The sequence below is a fragment of the Marmota monax genome, unplaced genomic scaffold, assembly GCF_021218885.2.
Source record: "Marmota monax isolate L192 unplaced genomic scaffold, Marmota_monax_Labrador192_F-V1.1 WCK01_AAM20220418_F8-fsc00010, whole genome shotgun sequence".
Taxonomy (NCBI): domain Eukaryota; kingdom Metazoa; phylum Chordata; class Mammalia; order Rodentia; family Sciuridae; genus Marmota; species Marmota monax.
The window spans coordinates 28,843,323-28,859,376 of record NW_026692321.1 but is presented as its reverse complement, the minus strand read 5'-3'; the positions used below and the strand labels follow the sequence as shown (position 1 = coordinate 28,859,376).

Genomic DNA, 16,054 nt, shown 5'->3' with positions numbered 1-16,054 from the left:
CAAAGCAAGAAGGATTTTAAACTTCTTATCGATGCCATGCATGTATTCATAAGATTGCTCAGGTCATAATGTGTAGCTTGGTAACTTTGTAGAAAATAAAACGAATATAGCCATAAACCTACACCCAGAAGCACCACCTCCAGGTACTTACTTACCCCCACCTAATCCTTACCATTATCCTTTTAACAGGCTTTGTTTTTGTACTTTTTATGAATACAAGCACTTACACATATGTTCTTTTGTATTTAGCTTTTTTGCCTAATATTTTGTTTCTGAGACTAAAACATGTTGTTGCATGTAGTTTAGTTCATTTATTTTCATTGCTATTTAGAATTTCACTAATCGAATAGACAACTGTTTTTCCATTCTGTTGCTGGAGATTTAAGTGGTTTCCAGGTTTTAATTATGAATAGCACATGTTTTGTTACAATGACCATTGAGAAGAACCTTTTGAAGAGTGTGTAAATTATCTATCTCTAAATGAGTTAATAATTATTCAAAATGTTTCTAAGATTTTCTTCCAGAAAATAAATATCAGTATCTCTTTTCTAAGCTCTGATAACTAGCATAAATTATAGATAATCACATAAAGAGAGTCCTAAAATACCATTTCTAAGGTAGTTGGGACTACACTGGAGCTTTTTGACCTGGCTTTTATTCTGGTCAGGTGCTAACCCTTTTATTTGAAGGCATATGAGTATTTTGTTTGTTTCATTTTGTTTTGTTTTATTATGACATAAATACTTTAAAGGTAAATCTTATTTATAAGTCACAGCCACAACTTGTTATTCAGACATTAGATACTATAATTGATTGTTATTTTATTTATTTATTTTTTGGTATCTCAGGCAGCTTACTTAGGAAGAAACATCTTTTCTGGTTTTAAGAAAATGTGAGGTCTTATCAAAGTGTTCAGAAATGGGCCTTTAGAACCATCTGAGTTGAATGTATATACATGCAAGTATACATGTAAATTTCCTTTTTTAACATTATTTTTTTTTTCTCTTTGCACCATTACCCTGTCTCTTTCTGCCCTCAGGTAAAACAAAATCAACATGAAGAGTTACAGAATGTAAGGAAGCACATTCACAATTGTTTCTCAAATCTGGGTTGCTTCCTTTTGCCACATCCTGGTCTTAAAGTTGCAACTAATCCTAGTTTTGATGGGAGATTGAAAGGTGGGAATTCCCATTCTTGCTAAAATCAAACATTTTTAGAGACTGAAAGTTTTTTCAAATACATGATTCCTTAAATTTCCTGTCTTATTGATAAAGGATATCATGATGTATTAATACTAATGTGCTTAGAATGCTCTCAGTGTTCTTTCTAGCTTTTATTGGTTTGTTTGCAACCATCTAGCATATTGATTAACCTATTTTATAATGTGTTCCTTTGCTCTGGACTAAAGTCTTGAGAATTTGGAAGGCTGAAAACATTTTAATATTTTATCTGCTAAAAAGCTCTAACCATTTTATTGTATTGATGCAATTAGACTTAAATTTCTCTGTTTCATAGTTGATATGAAACATAATTTTTTGTGGTTTTAGAATTAATCTAAGTGTGATAGCAAAAGGCTTGAGAATTAACAAAAGTTACAGTATGGTTAGAAAAACAAAATATAGTATTAAAATTTAATTTGATCTCTTAAATTGTTTGCCTCTTGAAAAGGATGCTTTAGTTTTAATACTTGATGAAGATATTGTTTTGGTAGTCCAAATTTGAACTGAAAGAATTATGGGGGTGTGGGAAAACCGTGTACTAGGGTAGTCGGGATTTTTGTTTTTTCCTAAGAGATATGGCATTTTTGGATGAACTTTAAAAAAAAATGATTGTATTTAAGTGATAATTTGTCCTCTTACAAAGTTATAAAATAGACCTTATAAGTTCTTATCATTGAAGACTTATTTTTTTTTTTATTTTGTTGGACTAAATGTTGACTAATTTCATGCTCACCAGATATTGATGAAGACTTTAAACGAGAGCTTCAAAATCTGGTTCCATTGCTGCTTGCCCCTGAAAATTTGGTGGAAAAAGAGATAAGTGGATCTAAAGTCACTTGTAGAGATCTTGTAGAGTATTTTAAGGTAGGCAAACTCTTAAATTGAATGACTATCTAGGATAGAAATGTAGCCAACTTAGAACTCATCTGTATATATAAGAAGTTTCTTAACCTTTACTTTAAAACAACAACAAAAACAACCCATATTTGGGCCTCAGGGTGTATCGACATTTAAGGGTACTTAAGAGATTGTAACAGACTACTTGTGTCTTCTAGAAAATGATTTTGTTTGTTCACAGAATTATTCTACTTTTCCTCCGTCTGACATGGAGAGAAGAGCCATTTATTATACTGAAATACTGCTTTGTCATTTGTGAGTGACAATAGGGATTGGAAACATAATTCTGTATTCTGAATTCTTCAAAAAAGCATTCTCTCAGAATTCTGAGGACTCAAGAAGAGCAGCTGAAAGTATCTATTACTGATTTTTGAGTTCAAATGATTTTTTCATTGGTTTTTCCCTCTCCCTCAGTTATTCTTTAGCTCTTATAGTTTGCCTGCCAGGACAAGACCATTGTAGAGGGTTGTACTATTATTGGTCATTATAGGTAGGTGGGAAGGAATAGTTAACTAAGAATGTATTCTTGTTCACTTATTGAATGCCTGATCATTTTCATACTGTATTTGTTTAGTTATAGATTAATATTGAGTCAGTAGAAAGTTGAGATGAAAGACACCTGTATGGACATCAGAACATTTTTTCTTATTAGGTTTTTTTTTTTTTCTTCTTAAGCTGAGATAAAATTTAAGTTAGTCAAATACTGGGTTAAAATATTTTCTAACATGTTTATTTGAAAAATTGACAGTAGGACTGGGGATATAGCTCATTTGGTAGAGTGCTTGCCTTCCATGCACAAGGCCCTGGGTTCAATCCCTAGCACCAAAAAAAAAAAAAGATTGACAGGGAGAATTATAGATTTTTTTTTTTTTCATTAAGCAATGGCATTTTATGTATAAAACTTTTAAATATGAGATACAACTTATACAAGTTCAAAGTACAGGTAGCAACATTTCTTCCAGGTGTTATTTAGCTGCATGTATTTAATAGTTTTGAGAATGTGATTAATTTTGTTGAAATGAGAGTATATTTCCTTTTAATGGTGCAAATTTTCTTTGGAGATGTCAAATCAAATTGTGTAACCTACAGTATAATGAATCTTATGTCTTTTTAGGCTTACATTAAAATTTATCAAGGAGAGGAACTTCCACATCCAAAGTCCATGCTTCAGGTAGAGAGAGATTAAGACACTGTGTGTATGTATAAGGCGTTGGGGGAAGGGGCAGGAGGTTGTATATATCCTTATTTATGAGAAGAAAAGTCTTTGCTTTAAAGAGAAATTCTGGGAATGGCAATGTGGGGAATGTTCTTTTTTGCATGGAAATACATTTTATATATTTAAGGCAGTATGTGTCATGAATTCTAAAGTCTTTATATGATTTTTTTTGTAACTGCATATTGCAGACCTTGAGCCATGTGTAGGCCAATAGAAATAAAGCCCTTTATACCTTCTCTTCAGATACTTAGTGTAGGAACATTTCTATTGCATTAGATGGTTTAATGTGGTTTAATGTGGGCCTTTCTGAACTAAGCTACTTCTGTTCTTTGAGTCTTTGACAAAGATTGTTTGAAAAAACGCTTATTTTCATTTGCTATTGATTTAGAGCTGCTTCTAGTGAATAGGCTCCCCCCTCCACACACTTTAAATTATGTTCTTTTATTATGAATTAGTATTGTTTAATTCAGGTTCTGTTTTTTTAAGACTTACTACTTTGGGCAGCTTCTCAGTTTTATAGTGGATTAAATAGTATTTTCTAGTAAAATTAATGTAGTAAGCAGTTTTATAGGTTTGAAAATATGTCTTGTGTGAATCTGATTATGAAAGAACTATATGTAAGGAAGGAAATCATGATTCCTTACATCTAGCACATTTTAAGATTATATCTGTATCTGTCCATTTCATAACACATGGTACTTTCTGAAAACCTCTTTAAGCATGAATCTAAGCAAAATAAACTTAGGCAACTATCCTTTTAAAAATCTATATCATAAGCTACTGATATACTCTCTTAAAGGAAAGGAAAACTTTAAGTTGATATTTTTTATGGTTCAATTTAGACTTGTTCACTGTATATAATTTATTATGTTAATCAGATTTTGTAGAGTCATAGGATATTTTTTGAACAATAATTGTGCATTAAATTTTATTTTTTTAGGCAACAGCTGAAGCTAATAATCTTGCTGCTGTAGCAGGAGCAAGAGATCTCTATTGCAAAAGCATGGAACAGGTTTGTAACTAAAATTTAAATTTGATACTAGGGGGATAGGAGACTTTTATATTTAAAGTAATGGAGCCAATTAGTGTTCCTTACATATTGTTATATTGTTTCACAATCCCCCTTTATAATCTCTGTTGGAAATAAACTAAAAGAATAATTCACATGATTAGAATTCAGGTGGTAAGGTATTGCATAACCTCTACTAAAATGTTTTCTGGCTTGTGATTTAGAGCACTGTTCTTAGCCTGTGATAGAAGTTAACATTGGCTTAAGGCTAGTAGCAACTTCTGCCTTAAGCTTGTTCTATGTCAGTATGTAATCTTTTATCCACTCTTGTCAGCCACCTGATGTATTAGTGGGTCAGGTGAAGTCAGGTATCAAGTGTAGTGTAAAATTTTTTTACTTCAGTTTTAGTAGTATTATTCATATTTGGAAAATTACTTGAGTCAGTTAAACCTGTAAGAAATAATAGGTTATATTAATCTGCAAAGTATTACATACAAATTTAAAAGTAAATCATGTAAGTGGTTTGGTTAAAACTATGAGCAGGGAACTTCTTTCAAGTGTTAATTATTTCTGGCATGTAATCTCTCCTACTGTAATTCTGTCTGTACAGGTATGTGGTGGTGACAAGCCTTACATTGCACCTTCAGATCTGGAGCGAAAACACTTGGATCTCAAGGAAGTAGCACTTAAACAATTTCGTTCTGTGAAAAAAATGGGTGGAGATGAGTTCTGCCGACGTTATCAGGACCAGCTTGAAGCTGAAATTGAAGAAACCTATGCAAATTTTATAAAGCACAATGATGGCAAAAATATCTTCTATGCTGCTCGTACTCCTGCCACACTGTTTGCGGTCATGTTTGCTATGTATATAATCTCAGGACTGACTGGCTTCATTGGCCTGAACTCTATAGCTGTCTTGTGTAACCTTGTCATGGGGTTAGCACTGACATCCCTTTGTACTTGGGCATATGTTAAATACTCTGGGGAGTTCAGAGAAATTGGAACAATGATTGATCAGATTGCTGAAACACTATGGGAACAGGTTGGTATCTATCTTTTGGTTTTTCAGTGACTAATCTCATTTTCCCCATGACTCTCTTTATTCCCCACCCCTCCCCTGCAGTGTTTACATATCAACACAACTACTTTCCGTTGATAAAAATATATTTTATGTTTTGTTTGGATACAGAATGTACTAATTAAAAATTTCTTTTTCTTTAAAGTCATAATGTATTTTGGTTAGCTTAAATCTGTAATATTCTCAGGATAGATTCTTAGTTAGTCATAGGCCTGATTTTACCGTCAGTCGGTAGGACCAGGATCTCTAATAATATATTTTTGTTGAGAAAATAAAATATAATCAATGAATAGTTTTAAAGGTAAGGAAAAGAAGTTTGGAAGTATAGTCATGCTTTTGGAAAGAAAAAGAAGTTTCTTACACCAGCAAGAAGCAGTGCAGGAAAAACATTGGATGACAGACACCTGTCATTGCCTTCCATGAAGAAAGTGGTGATTTATTGATGTACTACAAGAAGCAATCCCACAGAGAGTTTTTTCCAAAGAAACTTTGACTTCTGTACCATGGAAATACTAAAGGACAAAGTAAAGCAACCATGAGCTGAGAAACCAACTTCAGTCATAATCTTTTACCTCAAATTACAATTCAAAGTCAGGCTGTGAACTCTTGTCCAGCAAGTATCTACTAAGGAGTGCGTTTTTATATATCTGCCACCTGTATGTTGGATTTGCCTGTGTAAAGATAATTGTCCTTAAGGATGTCATTAAAATGATCATCATGAGATACCTGAAAATCATGTCAAGGACCAGAATAAAAGCTGAGGTTATTATCAATGAATGATGTGAAGGAGCATTTTCATGCTCCTTCTGGGCCAGTAAGGTGTTGAACCTATTTAAAGATTTAGGATTTGCAGGTGCATGTTTGTTTTGGCTTTAAAGACTGAAGAAGCAGACCATTTTTTGAAAAAAGTTGATTAGATGTTGACTTTTCTTGTAATAGTGTGTTAATTTGGGTTTTGCCTTTTCTCTTTAGAAAAGTATTCTATTTGTGTTTGGATATTTGTTAAATTTTAGAATTTTATTTCTTTATAAATCTTACTACTTCATGGTCCTTTGATAATTGCTAATAGAAGATGGATTAAAAGCTATCACCACGTCACTTTTTATAAGAGTGTGATCTACTTATCATTTTGAATCATTACTGATTTTCTGCAACATGAATTTCAGTAATTTCACGTTGTCTTTTTAAAAAACACTTACCTGTCTAGCATTGATTATAGGATTTTACAGGTGCCATATTACAAAACAATTAAATGATGTGCAAAAATTATTTTCAGTATAGTATTGTTGAGGTAAGGTGCTCACTAGTCAGAGAAGATCTGTGTTATGTCAACAAACCTTGTCTAAAATGTATTGCATTTCTCTTTTCTTTTGCTTCAGAGGAGTCCCAGGAAGGTGAGAAACCTACAGTCTCAAATTCTTGTAGTCTTAAACTCTTTAGCATCAAGGCACTCTTGAGTCATTCTCCTAACAAATCACTCCATGTTTTAGGTGTTTTCCAAACTGTTTGAAGTTACTAGACGTCGAATGGTTCATCGTGCTCTTTCATCAGCACAGCGACAGAGACTGTCATCCAACAATAACAAGAAGAAAAATTAGACAGTATTTTTAACTTTTTTCTCTATCTGAAGTGTTCACACTCACACATGTAGGACAATAAGCAGGACCGTCTGGGCCGGTCTGCATAAATGCTGTATACATACCAGATTTGATGCTGCATATAGGGTATGGAATTGCACATCCATCTCATAGGATTTGTAAATGGTTTGAATAAGAGGAAAGTAATTTTTGTTGCATTATAAAATGTCTAAATGCTTTACTTGTATCATCATAACTTTTTTTTGGGAGAAACATCTTTTTATTTCTCACATTCCTGGTTATTTTTGTCATTGCTTTGAATTGAATTTTTATATCTATTTTTATATGTAACTCTTTTTTTACCTCATGTTTTGTTTGTTTTGCACATTTCTCATACCACAGGTATTGAAGCCCCTGGGTGATAATTTGATGGAGGAAAACATAAGGCAGTCTGTAACAAACTCTATCAAAGCAGGCCTGACTGACCAGGTGTCTCATCATGCCAGATTAAAGACAGACTGACAGTTCATCTCCTCATGGACTCTACTCTCCCTTTTTTCATGCTTGCTGTTCAATGAGAACTCAAATAAAAATAAACCAAAGTTTACAATCAACTGTAGAAGTAGTTTAGTATAACTGGCTTCACAGATGGCTGCCACAGAGTGTGAAAATTGTTTGTTGGTTTTAAGCATTCATTTAAAGGCTCCTAAGACCTGGAGATTGGGTGAGGAGCATTATTATATCATGCACATTTGTGCCATTTTTAGTTCTTTTTTTTTCTTCTTTTTACTTAATCTAATGTTAGTGAAATTTGTCTTATGTAAAAGGATATTTCAGGGAAATATTTTAAGAAATCTATTTAGAGTCTCTTTAACAGTGTCCCATTGAAATATTAATTTTTAAAGAATTTATGAATCACTGTATCAAGAATCAGATCGGAATGACAATGAAGCCTTTATTGAGCCACTACATTAAAAGTATATATTGCTTTACTGCCTTCAATACCAGTATTACATAAATGCATGTATCGGAAATTTCACAAAAATTACATGGCAACTCTTGTAGCTAAGAAAGTTATTCTGAGGTGTACATTTGTCTTGCCTTTTTAAATTTATAAACCTGCCCTAAAAGGAGATGCATATCTGGGAAACTGAACTGTCTTTTTGCAGTTTAGCCTTCATGTACATAAAATATGCCATTAATTTTATTGGGGGAGAAATTCCATCCAAAAATGTTGCCTACAGCTATGAGTTAAGAGTGTCTGTACAGTGTGTAGCTTTTATTTTCTAAAATCACAGATAGGGCATGTATATGAATTATAAATATATAAATACGATTTTGTATTAAAAGTTTTGTAGTTTATGGCAAAATCTGGTTCTGTGGTAGGCTAATAAGTACAGTTTCTGTGAAAGGAATGTTTGTGGCTCACGTCAGTGTGTGAATGCATAGACAATTTGAAGTTTTTGATATATTTGTGATATTTATCTTCCTTGAGCACTGCAATTCTCACCCCACCCCCCACCCCAGGGAATTCAATGGGAATGTTTATTGTGACTTGTCCTCTGTTGCATTTTAAAGTTATTTCCTGTAATTTATTTTCAGTACATAATTAAAAATTTGTTGTATATATAAAATGAAACTTGTGATTCTTTTTTAAGGAATTCTTCAAGTATATGTTCCACCACATAAACCATATTTGTTTATACTGAAAAGAGCATGAGCAGGAAACACTCAAGTGAGAAATCTAAGGTATTGTACCTTGAAGCAAAGCCTGTAAAGTTGTTTTTTTCTGTCTGTGTAAGAGAAAACTTGTGAGTAGCTTAGGTGTAGCTGAGGCTTATTAATTTCTCCTCTCCCTTTCTCTCTTTGTTTTTTTGGTACGTGTTAGTGTAGTATATGCAAGGCTGACCTTTTAAAAATACTTTTGTAGCTTTCTTTACAGTAAAACACCTACTAAAGCACTTAGTTTGGTTTTTAAGTAAAGAAAATTCAGATGTTGAGTTGCATGCATGAAAGTTCTAAATTTACTTTGGTTGGTATATCTTCTCTCCCACCTCCATTCAAATCTTGTTTTTATATGGATTGTATTTGTTTTCCATCTGTATTAAATTACTGCCTACTCACCTGTTCTTAAACATAAAGAATCCACCTAAAAAGTGTGTCTCTTAATTTCTTCTACCACCCTGTTTTATGAATGCCATGGACTGTTTTTATGAATGAAAATAAAAATTTGTTATAATAGCAATTGTTCTGAAATATAAGACTTAGCTTACCTTTAAAAAAACTTGTGAAATCTAGACCATTTGATTTCTTAGTATTTTTTGTTAGAGTGTTTTCTCCAAAGATGGTATAATTCTATACAGAATTCCAAGAAAACCCTTCAGTTTCAGCTGAAGGACTCCGATTGTTAACCAATAAGCAATAAAAGGGATTAAAGACAGACTCAAAATTATTGACTAAAATAACCCTTTTGGTGTTAGTATTTCTGTGGTATAATTTTTAGTAATCAATATTGCAACTTAGGTTTTTTAAAAAGATGAAGATTTTTATGAATGATAAATTATTTCTCTTCTTAATTAAGACACAGTTTACTTTTGTGAGAGGGGCAATCATTTGTGACCCTGCTGTTGAGTATGCCTTGTATGTATATTTCTCATGAAAATAAATGGCTAGTTATTTTTGCCTCAGTGAAAATATCCTGTTTTTAGAATTGAATACCAGTATTTCACTTTTGAGGGTTATTTTCTACAAACTTCAAGATGAAGTTTATTTTACTTTCAGAATTGAGCTGGTCTAGAATTGGGTGGTCTAGAAACCTTATTCCTGATGTAGGCATGAGTGCTATTAGTTTTAGTTGGATTGCTTCATTATTATGGATTTTTTTTAAAAAGAGAGTTTGGGTATTAATTTGGTTAAGACCCATTAAAATATTCCATCAAATTTCCAAAAACACAGATGTCACTGTTAAAGGTTTGCTGTGTAAATATCCAAAATGGCCTTTTATATATATATATATTTTTTTTTTTTTTTTGTTTGTTTGTTTGTTTTGTTTTGTTTTCGGCGGACACAACATCTTTGTTTGTATGTGGTACTGAGGATCGAACCCAGGCCACACACATGCCAGGCGAGCGTGTTACCACTTGAGCCACATCCCCAGCCCCCCAAAATGGCCTTTTGGAAAGCAGTTCTTAACTTGTTGATTTCCTGGCCAAATAAAGCCAATTTGGGAATTCCCCAAATAGCGTGGAATCACCACCCTCTCTACCTAAGTCTTATATTATATTCCAGGAACTTCTCTTCTCAGATTTGCATTTTTTTTGGAATTTAGGCTGTGGAATTGAGCTGTTCCTAACATTCTGCAGTAAAATACAACTTTTATGTTCTTTAAATTTGTGACTTTTTACAACTCCTTGCCTGACCAAAAATACCTTAAGACTTAAGGAAGAGGATCTCACCTGTTGCATAGTTTAGTAAAATATTTCCACATATATATTTGTACTTTTCACATTCATGACAGACCTGTGATATTTATAGGAAATCATATCATCAAAAACAAAGTCTTAGGTATATCAGACTTGCAAACCTAGGACTCAGATCCATACATACCTCGAGATGTTTGAATCAGTATGAAGCTTCAGACACAGGTGAGTAACATCCCTAACTCAAGATGCAAGATGCAAACTCTTTCTTGGCTGCATTCTAAAAAGCACTAAAAAGTAGAATATGATTTTACTGAAACAAGGTGAAAATTACCCATAATATTACCATGAAAAAAATAAAGAAGTCAAAAATCTCCCTGTCCATTTGATTTGAATGGATACCTCAGAGCTAACCATTATTTAGTTTGGTATATGTACTATTGAAATCTGTGCTTATTGACATGTCTGAATGTGCATAAAACATACTCTTGGTGTTATTTTACACGATGGGATTATCCTGTATATTTTTTATATAACATGGACATTTTCCTAAATTTTTAATTATTTAATATTCAAATGGTTGCTTTGATTATTCTGAGAGGGTAGATAAAATTTAAAAAAAAATTTTTTTTTTTTGAGTTGCTGTCTCACACATGTTGCCCAGGCTGACCTCGAACTTCTAAGCTCAAACGAACCTCCTGCCTCAGCCTCCTGATCTATAATTATAATTATGTGCCACCATGCCTGGCTGGTAATTGGGGTTTTGAGGAGAGAACATCAGGTCTTGTATTACTGCTAAGAGGTTTTTTTTTTTAAATGATAGTTTTCCCACTGCCACAGGCTCGAGAGAGAATCAAATAGTAATATGTGAAGGGTGCTTGGCAAGCAGGTTCAGGAACAGAAAACTGCACTCTTAATTTTGCTTGTGTTAAGGTTCCATCTGTTGACTTCATTTGGCCCTCTGTACTTCCTGACGCTTGTTCATAACTTACTTTCCCCCCACTTTGTCATTTAGGCTGTTAAAGATTTTTGTTTTATGACAGAGACATCATAAAAATGTGTAACCTAGAGTAGAGGAATACTCAAATTGCAATTCTAGGAAAGGAAAATGGACCTTAGTTAACTCAGGTTTAGTTCCCAGCACAACCACCTCTAAGCTTTGGGAACTTGAAAAAAGGCCAATGTAACAGGTGAGCCTCAGCTGCTTTGTCTATAAAATTGGGAATAATACCTGTCTTGCGGATCTCAGGAGAATGTAATGAAAATGTATCAAAACTGATGTTACTGGGCTGGGGATGTGGCTGAAATGGTAGCGTGCTTGCCTAGCATGTGTGAGGAACTGGGTTCGATTCTCAGCACCACATAAAAATAAAGATTGTGTCCACCTAAAAACTGAAAAATAAATATTTTTTTTAAAAACTAATGTTTCTTTAAATCCTTTGTGTGGGGATGATATTTGTTAAAAAATGCATCTGTCTTCCAAATTATACCTATTTTTAACTTCGTACCTCCTGCTTTCTAAAGAGAATAAATAAGATGAAGTTTGGATGATAGCGGCCATTGCTGTTTTGTCTATGGAAGAAAGCATTTATCAGTATTTTCCTCAACTGGATTAAGCTTCTTGGGAAGAAGAATTATACTGTATATGTAGTTTTATGAAGTGTCTTTATACATAGTAAATGCATGAAGTTTTTAAAAATGTGCTAGAATAGTCAACTTCATCCTCTCTACCTGCCTGCCTGCCTCCCTCACACATAACATCTGTGGATGAGTTAACTGGTTGTCCCGGCAACCCGTTTTCTAAATATCAGTGGTTGGGTTTTCTCCTTTTGGCATCAAAATACTAAGCAACATGATCATTCACTAAAATTTGTGGTAATATAACTTTAGAATTTCAGTATAGCATTTTGTTTTAATGTAGCTTCTTAAGCATCTACTCCTAAATTCTCCCCCAGTCGGGCTTACAGCTTATCTGTTGAGAAGATAAAATCCTTATTATAGGTTATTGTGTATCTGTAAGAAGTTCATATTATTTTGGACAGGCTACTCCTCTTTTTGGGCGAAGAGTGAGTGTTTTATAGGGGGAAGAAATCAAACACATTTATTATCCAAATGCTACCCGTTCCAGTGCAATAGCTAAGAGTGAGTATTTTCATCTCTGTTTCTTATAGAAAAATTATCTGAGGCTCAGAGTTTGGTCACTTGGGGTGGGAAGCCAGGCCTACAATGGTGTAGGATGACTACACCAGAGATGGATGTCGCAGTGGAAATGAAGTTATACAGATGTGGGCCAGATGGTGAAGGGTCTTATGGACAATATAAGGGAATTGATGTTCAGGTTAAAGATACATTGATGGTTCTTAGGAAATCAGAGGCGTTAAGCAGTAATTCTAATACTCTAGGATAGTTTCTTAAAGTATGGGTTTGCTTTTATTTTTAATCAAAATCACCAGAAGTACCTGTTACAGGTGCATATTCCTGGGTTTCATCCACACTGTATGAATTTAAATGTTTCTATTAGTCTTCAGATCATTCTGATACATATTGCAATATAAGATGCAGTATTTGAGAAATTTCATAATGGGTAGTAGGCTTATGGATTTTTCCTGCTGTTTTCTGCTTTTCTGATTAGGGAAGGTTTAAATGTTGTATTCTCTTTTTTCCTGAGAGATAGAGAGGTGGGGGCCTCTGCTGGGAAAAACAGATACTTCTTGGGCTGGAGTTGTACCTCAGTGGTAGACGGCTTGCCTAGAACGTATGAGGCACTGGATTCAATCCTTCGCGTAAATAAATAAATTATTATGTCTATGTATATTTAAAACACTAAAAAAATTATAAACGTTTACTCTTGTGCATTAAAATAGATGACAGATCCATCCATTCTCCCTCCCTCTCTCCCTCCCTCCTTCCCTCCTTCCTTCCTAATGATATTGAGCACCTTCATATATCTGTTCACCATTTTTATGTTGTCTTTGGAGAAATGTCTATGGAGGTTCTTTACCCAATTTTTAATTGGGTTATTTGCTTTTTACTATTCAGTTGTGAGTTTCTTATATATTTTGGATATTAACCCCTTTTCAGATTCATGGTTTTTGCATTATTTTCTCCAATATGTAAGCTGTCCTATTATTACATGTTAACATTTTTATGATAATTTTTAAATAAATATTTTGATAAAAATGACATTGTTTTATACTTTTGAAAATGAACAAATGATAGGCTTATCAGAAAACAGCTGGATTCTCATATCAGCTTCTATATTCATGTTGTAATATATTGGTTTGGTTGAAGTATATGAAGAAAATCTGACCTGACAGGTAATATAGTTAGAAATGAGGAAATAACGGAATCCCAAAAAGTGTCTTAGGGGCTCCCAGAGGTCTCTGAATTATATTTTAACAACCACTGCCCTATATTAAGAAGTATCTTTGGCAGGCAATGCTAAACAAGGACTCTAAATGACTTTGAAAGGATGTAGTGTCTTCTTAGGATTTATTTCCAAGTTTTGGGTAATTTTTCTTGATACTTCAAAAATCCTGTCATGCTTCTGTTGCCAAAGACAGGTTGGTTCAGACCAGGTTCCACTTGTAAACACTAGGGATCGGGACTGTATTATAAACCCTGTTCTTTAAAATTCCCCTTTTTTTCTTCAGTATAAAATGTGTGTTATACCAGAAAATTTTAAAGTATAAAAGAAGGTGGTTCTAAGGTCTGGGGAATGATTGTGGGTATTATTCCAAAGGGGTAGAAAGGAGGCAGGTATGATGGGGAATTCCAGGACAAGGGGTAGAACAGTAAGAGATGAGGTCAGCCAGGTAGAAAGGAGGCCAGGTCATGTAAGTCCTGTCAGCTGTTTAAAGGAAATTTTAGTAGGAGGAAAACTAGGTACCATTAGGGCATTTTGAGCAGAAGATAGCTTGACTGGATTGTTTTCTCTATTGTGATGAGAATATATTTGGGAGAGGAGGGGACAGGGTCTTGAAATTTCATTTAGAAGGTGACTGAAATAATCCAGGTGAAACAAAATGATGACCTGGATTAGATGGAGAGAAGTAGATTTGGTATATTTTAATGAAATAGGTCATGATTTGACTATTTCCTAGGTAATAGATACGTTTGCGTATTCTTTACAACAGTGCTTGTAAATTTTCAAAGATGAGGAAAGAGAGAGGCAAGACCAACCTTGGCTATTAAACTTTTTTTTTTTTTTTAAGTGAGAGAGGAATTCTTTTTTTTTTTTTTTTTTTTTTAAGAGAGAGAGGAGAGAGAGTTTTTTTAATATTTATTTTTTAGTTTTCGGCAGACAAAACACCTTTGTTTGTATGTGGTGCTGAGGATCGAACCCGGGCTGCATGCATGCCAGGCGAGCACGCTACCGCTTGAGCCACATCCCCAGCCCACTATTAAACTTTTATTTTTTTTAATTTTTTATTGTTGGCTGTTCAAAACATTACATAGTTCTTGATATATCATATTTCACAATTTGATTCAAGTGGGTTATGAGCTCCCATTTTTACCCCATATACAGATTGCAGAATCACATCAGTTACACATCCATTGATTTACATATTGCCATACTAGTGTCTGTTGTATTCTGCTGCCTTTCCTATCCTCTACTATCCCCCCTCCCCTCCCCTCCCCTCCCCTCCCCTCTTCTCTCTCTGCTCCCTCTACTGACATTCGTTTGTCCCCCTTATATTATTTTTCCCCTTCCCCTCACTTCCTCTTGTATGTACTTTTGTATAACTCTGAGGGTCTCCTTCCATTTCCATGCATTTTCCCTTCTCTCTCCCTTTCCCTCCCACCTCTCATCCCTGTTTAATGTTAATCTTCTTCTCATGCTCTTCGACCCTACTCTGTTCTTAGTTACTCTCCTTATATCAAAGAAGACATTTGGCATTTGTTTTTTAGGGATTGGCTAGCTTCACTTAGCATAACCTGCTCTAATGCCATCCATTTCCCTGTAAATTCTATGATTTTGTCATTTTTTAATGCAGAGTAATACTCCATTGTGTATAAATGCCACATTTTTTTTATCCATTCATCCATTGAAGGGCATCTAGGTTGGTTCCACAGTCTAGCTATTGTGAATTGTGCTGCTATGAACATCGATGTAGCAGTGTCCCTGTAGCATGCTCTTTTTAGGTCTTTAGGGAATAGACCGAGAAGGGGAATAGCTGGGTCAAATGGTGGCTCCATTCCCAGCTTTCCAAGAAATCTCCATACTGCTTTCCAAATTGGCTGCACCAATTTGCAGTCCCACCAGCAATGTACAAGTGTACCCTTTTCCCCACATCCTCGCCAGCACTTGTTGTTGTTTGACTTCATAATGGCTGCCAATCTAACTGGAGCGAGATGGTATCTTAGGGTGGTTTTGATTTGCATTTCTCTGACTGCTAGAGATGGTGAGCATTTTTTCATGTACTTGTTAATTGATTGTATGTCCTCCTGAGAAGTGTCTGTTCAGGTCCTTGGCCCATTTGTTGATTGGGTTGTTTGTTCTCTTATTGTCTAATTTTTTGAGTTCTTTGTATACTCTGGATATTAGGGCTCTATCTGAAGTGTGAGGAGTAAAGATTTGTTCCCAGGATGTAGGCTCTCTATTTACCTCTCTTATTGTATTAAACTTTTCTAGCAG

At 34.2% G+C, this 16,054-nt stretch overlaps 1 protein-coding gene across 3 annotated transcripts in view; it reads left to right on the top strand.

Moving 5' to 3' along the window:
- Window positions 1-8,636, top strand: part of Atl2 (atlastin GTPase 2) — a 55,446-nt gene extending 46,810 nt beyond the window's left edge. Inside the window, exons 8-14 of one of the 3 annotated variants that reach the window (XM_058578470.1) lie at window positions 1,040-1,178; window positions 1,957-2,084; window positions 3,232-3,288; window positions 4,274-4,345; window positions 4,953-5,384; window positions 6,800-6,814; window positions 6,911-7,390. In XM_058578470.1, the coding sequence (XP_058434453.1) occupies window positions 1,040-1,178; window positions 1,957-2,084; window positions 3,232-3,288; window positions 4,274-4,345; window positions 4,953-5,384; window positions 6,800-6,814; window positions 6,911-7,018 (951 nt within the window). In that variant the 3' untranslated portion in view covers window positions 7,019-7,390. The other 2 variants (XM_058578469.1, XM_046441676.2) reach the window with 2 other exon arrangements.
- The last annotated feature ends 7,418 nt before the right edge of the window (window positions 8,637-16,054 follow it).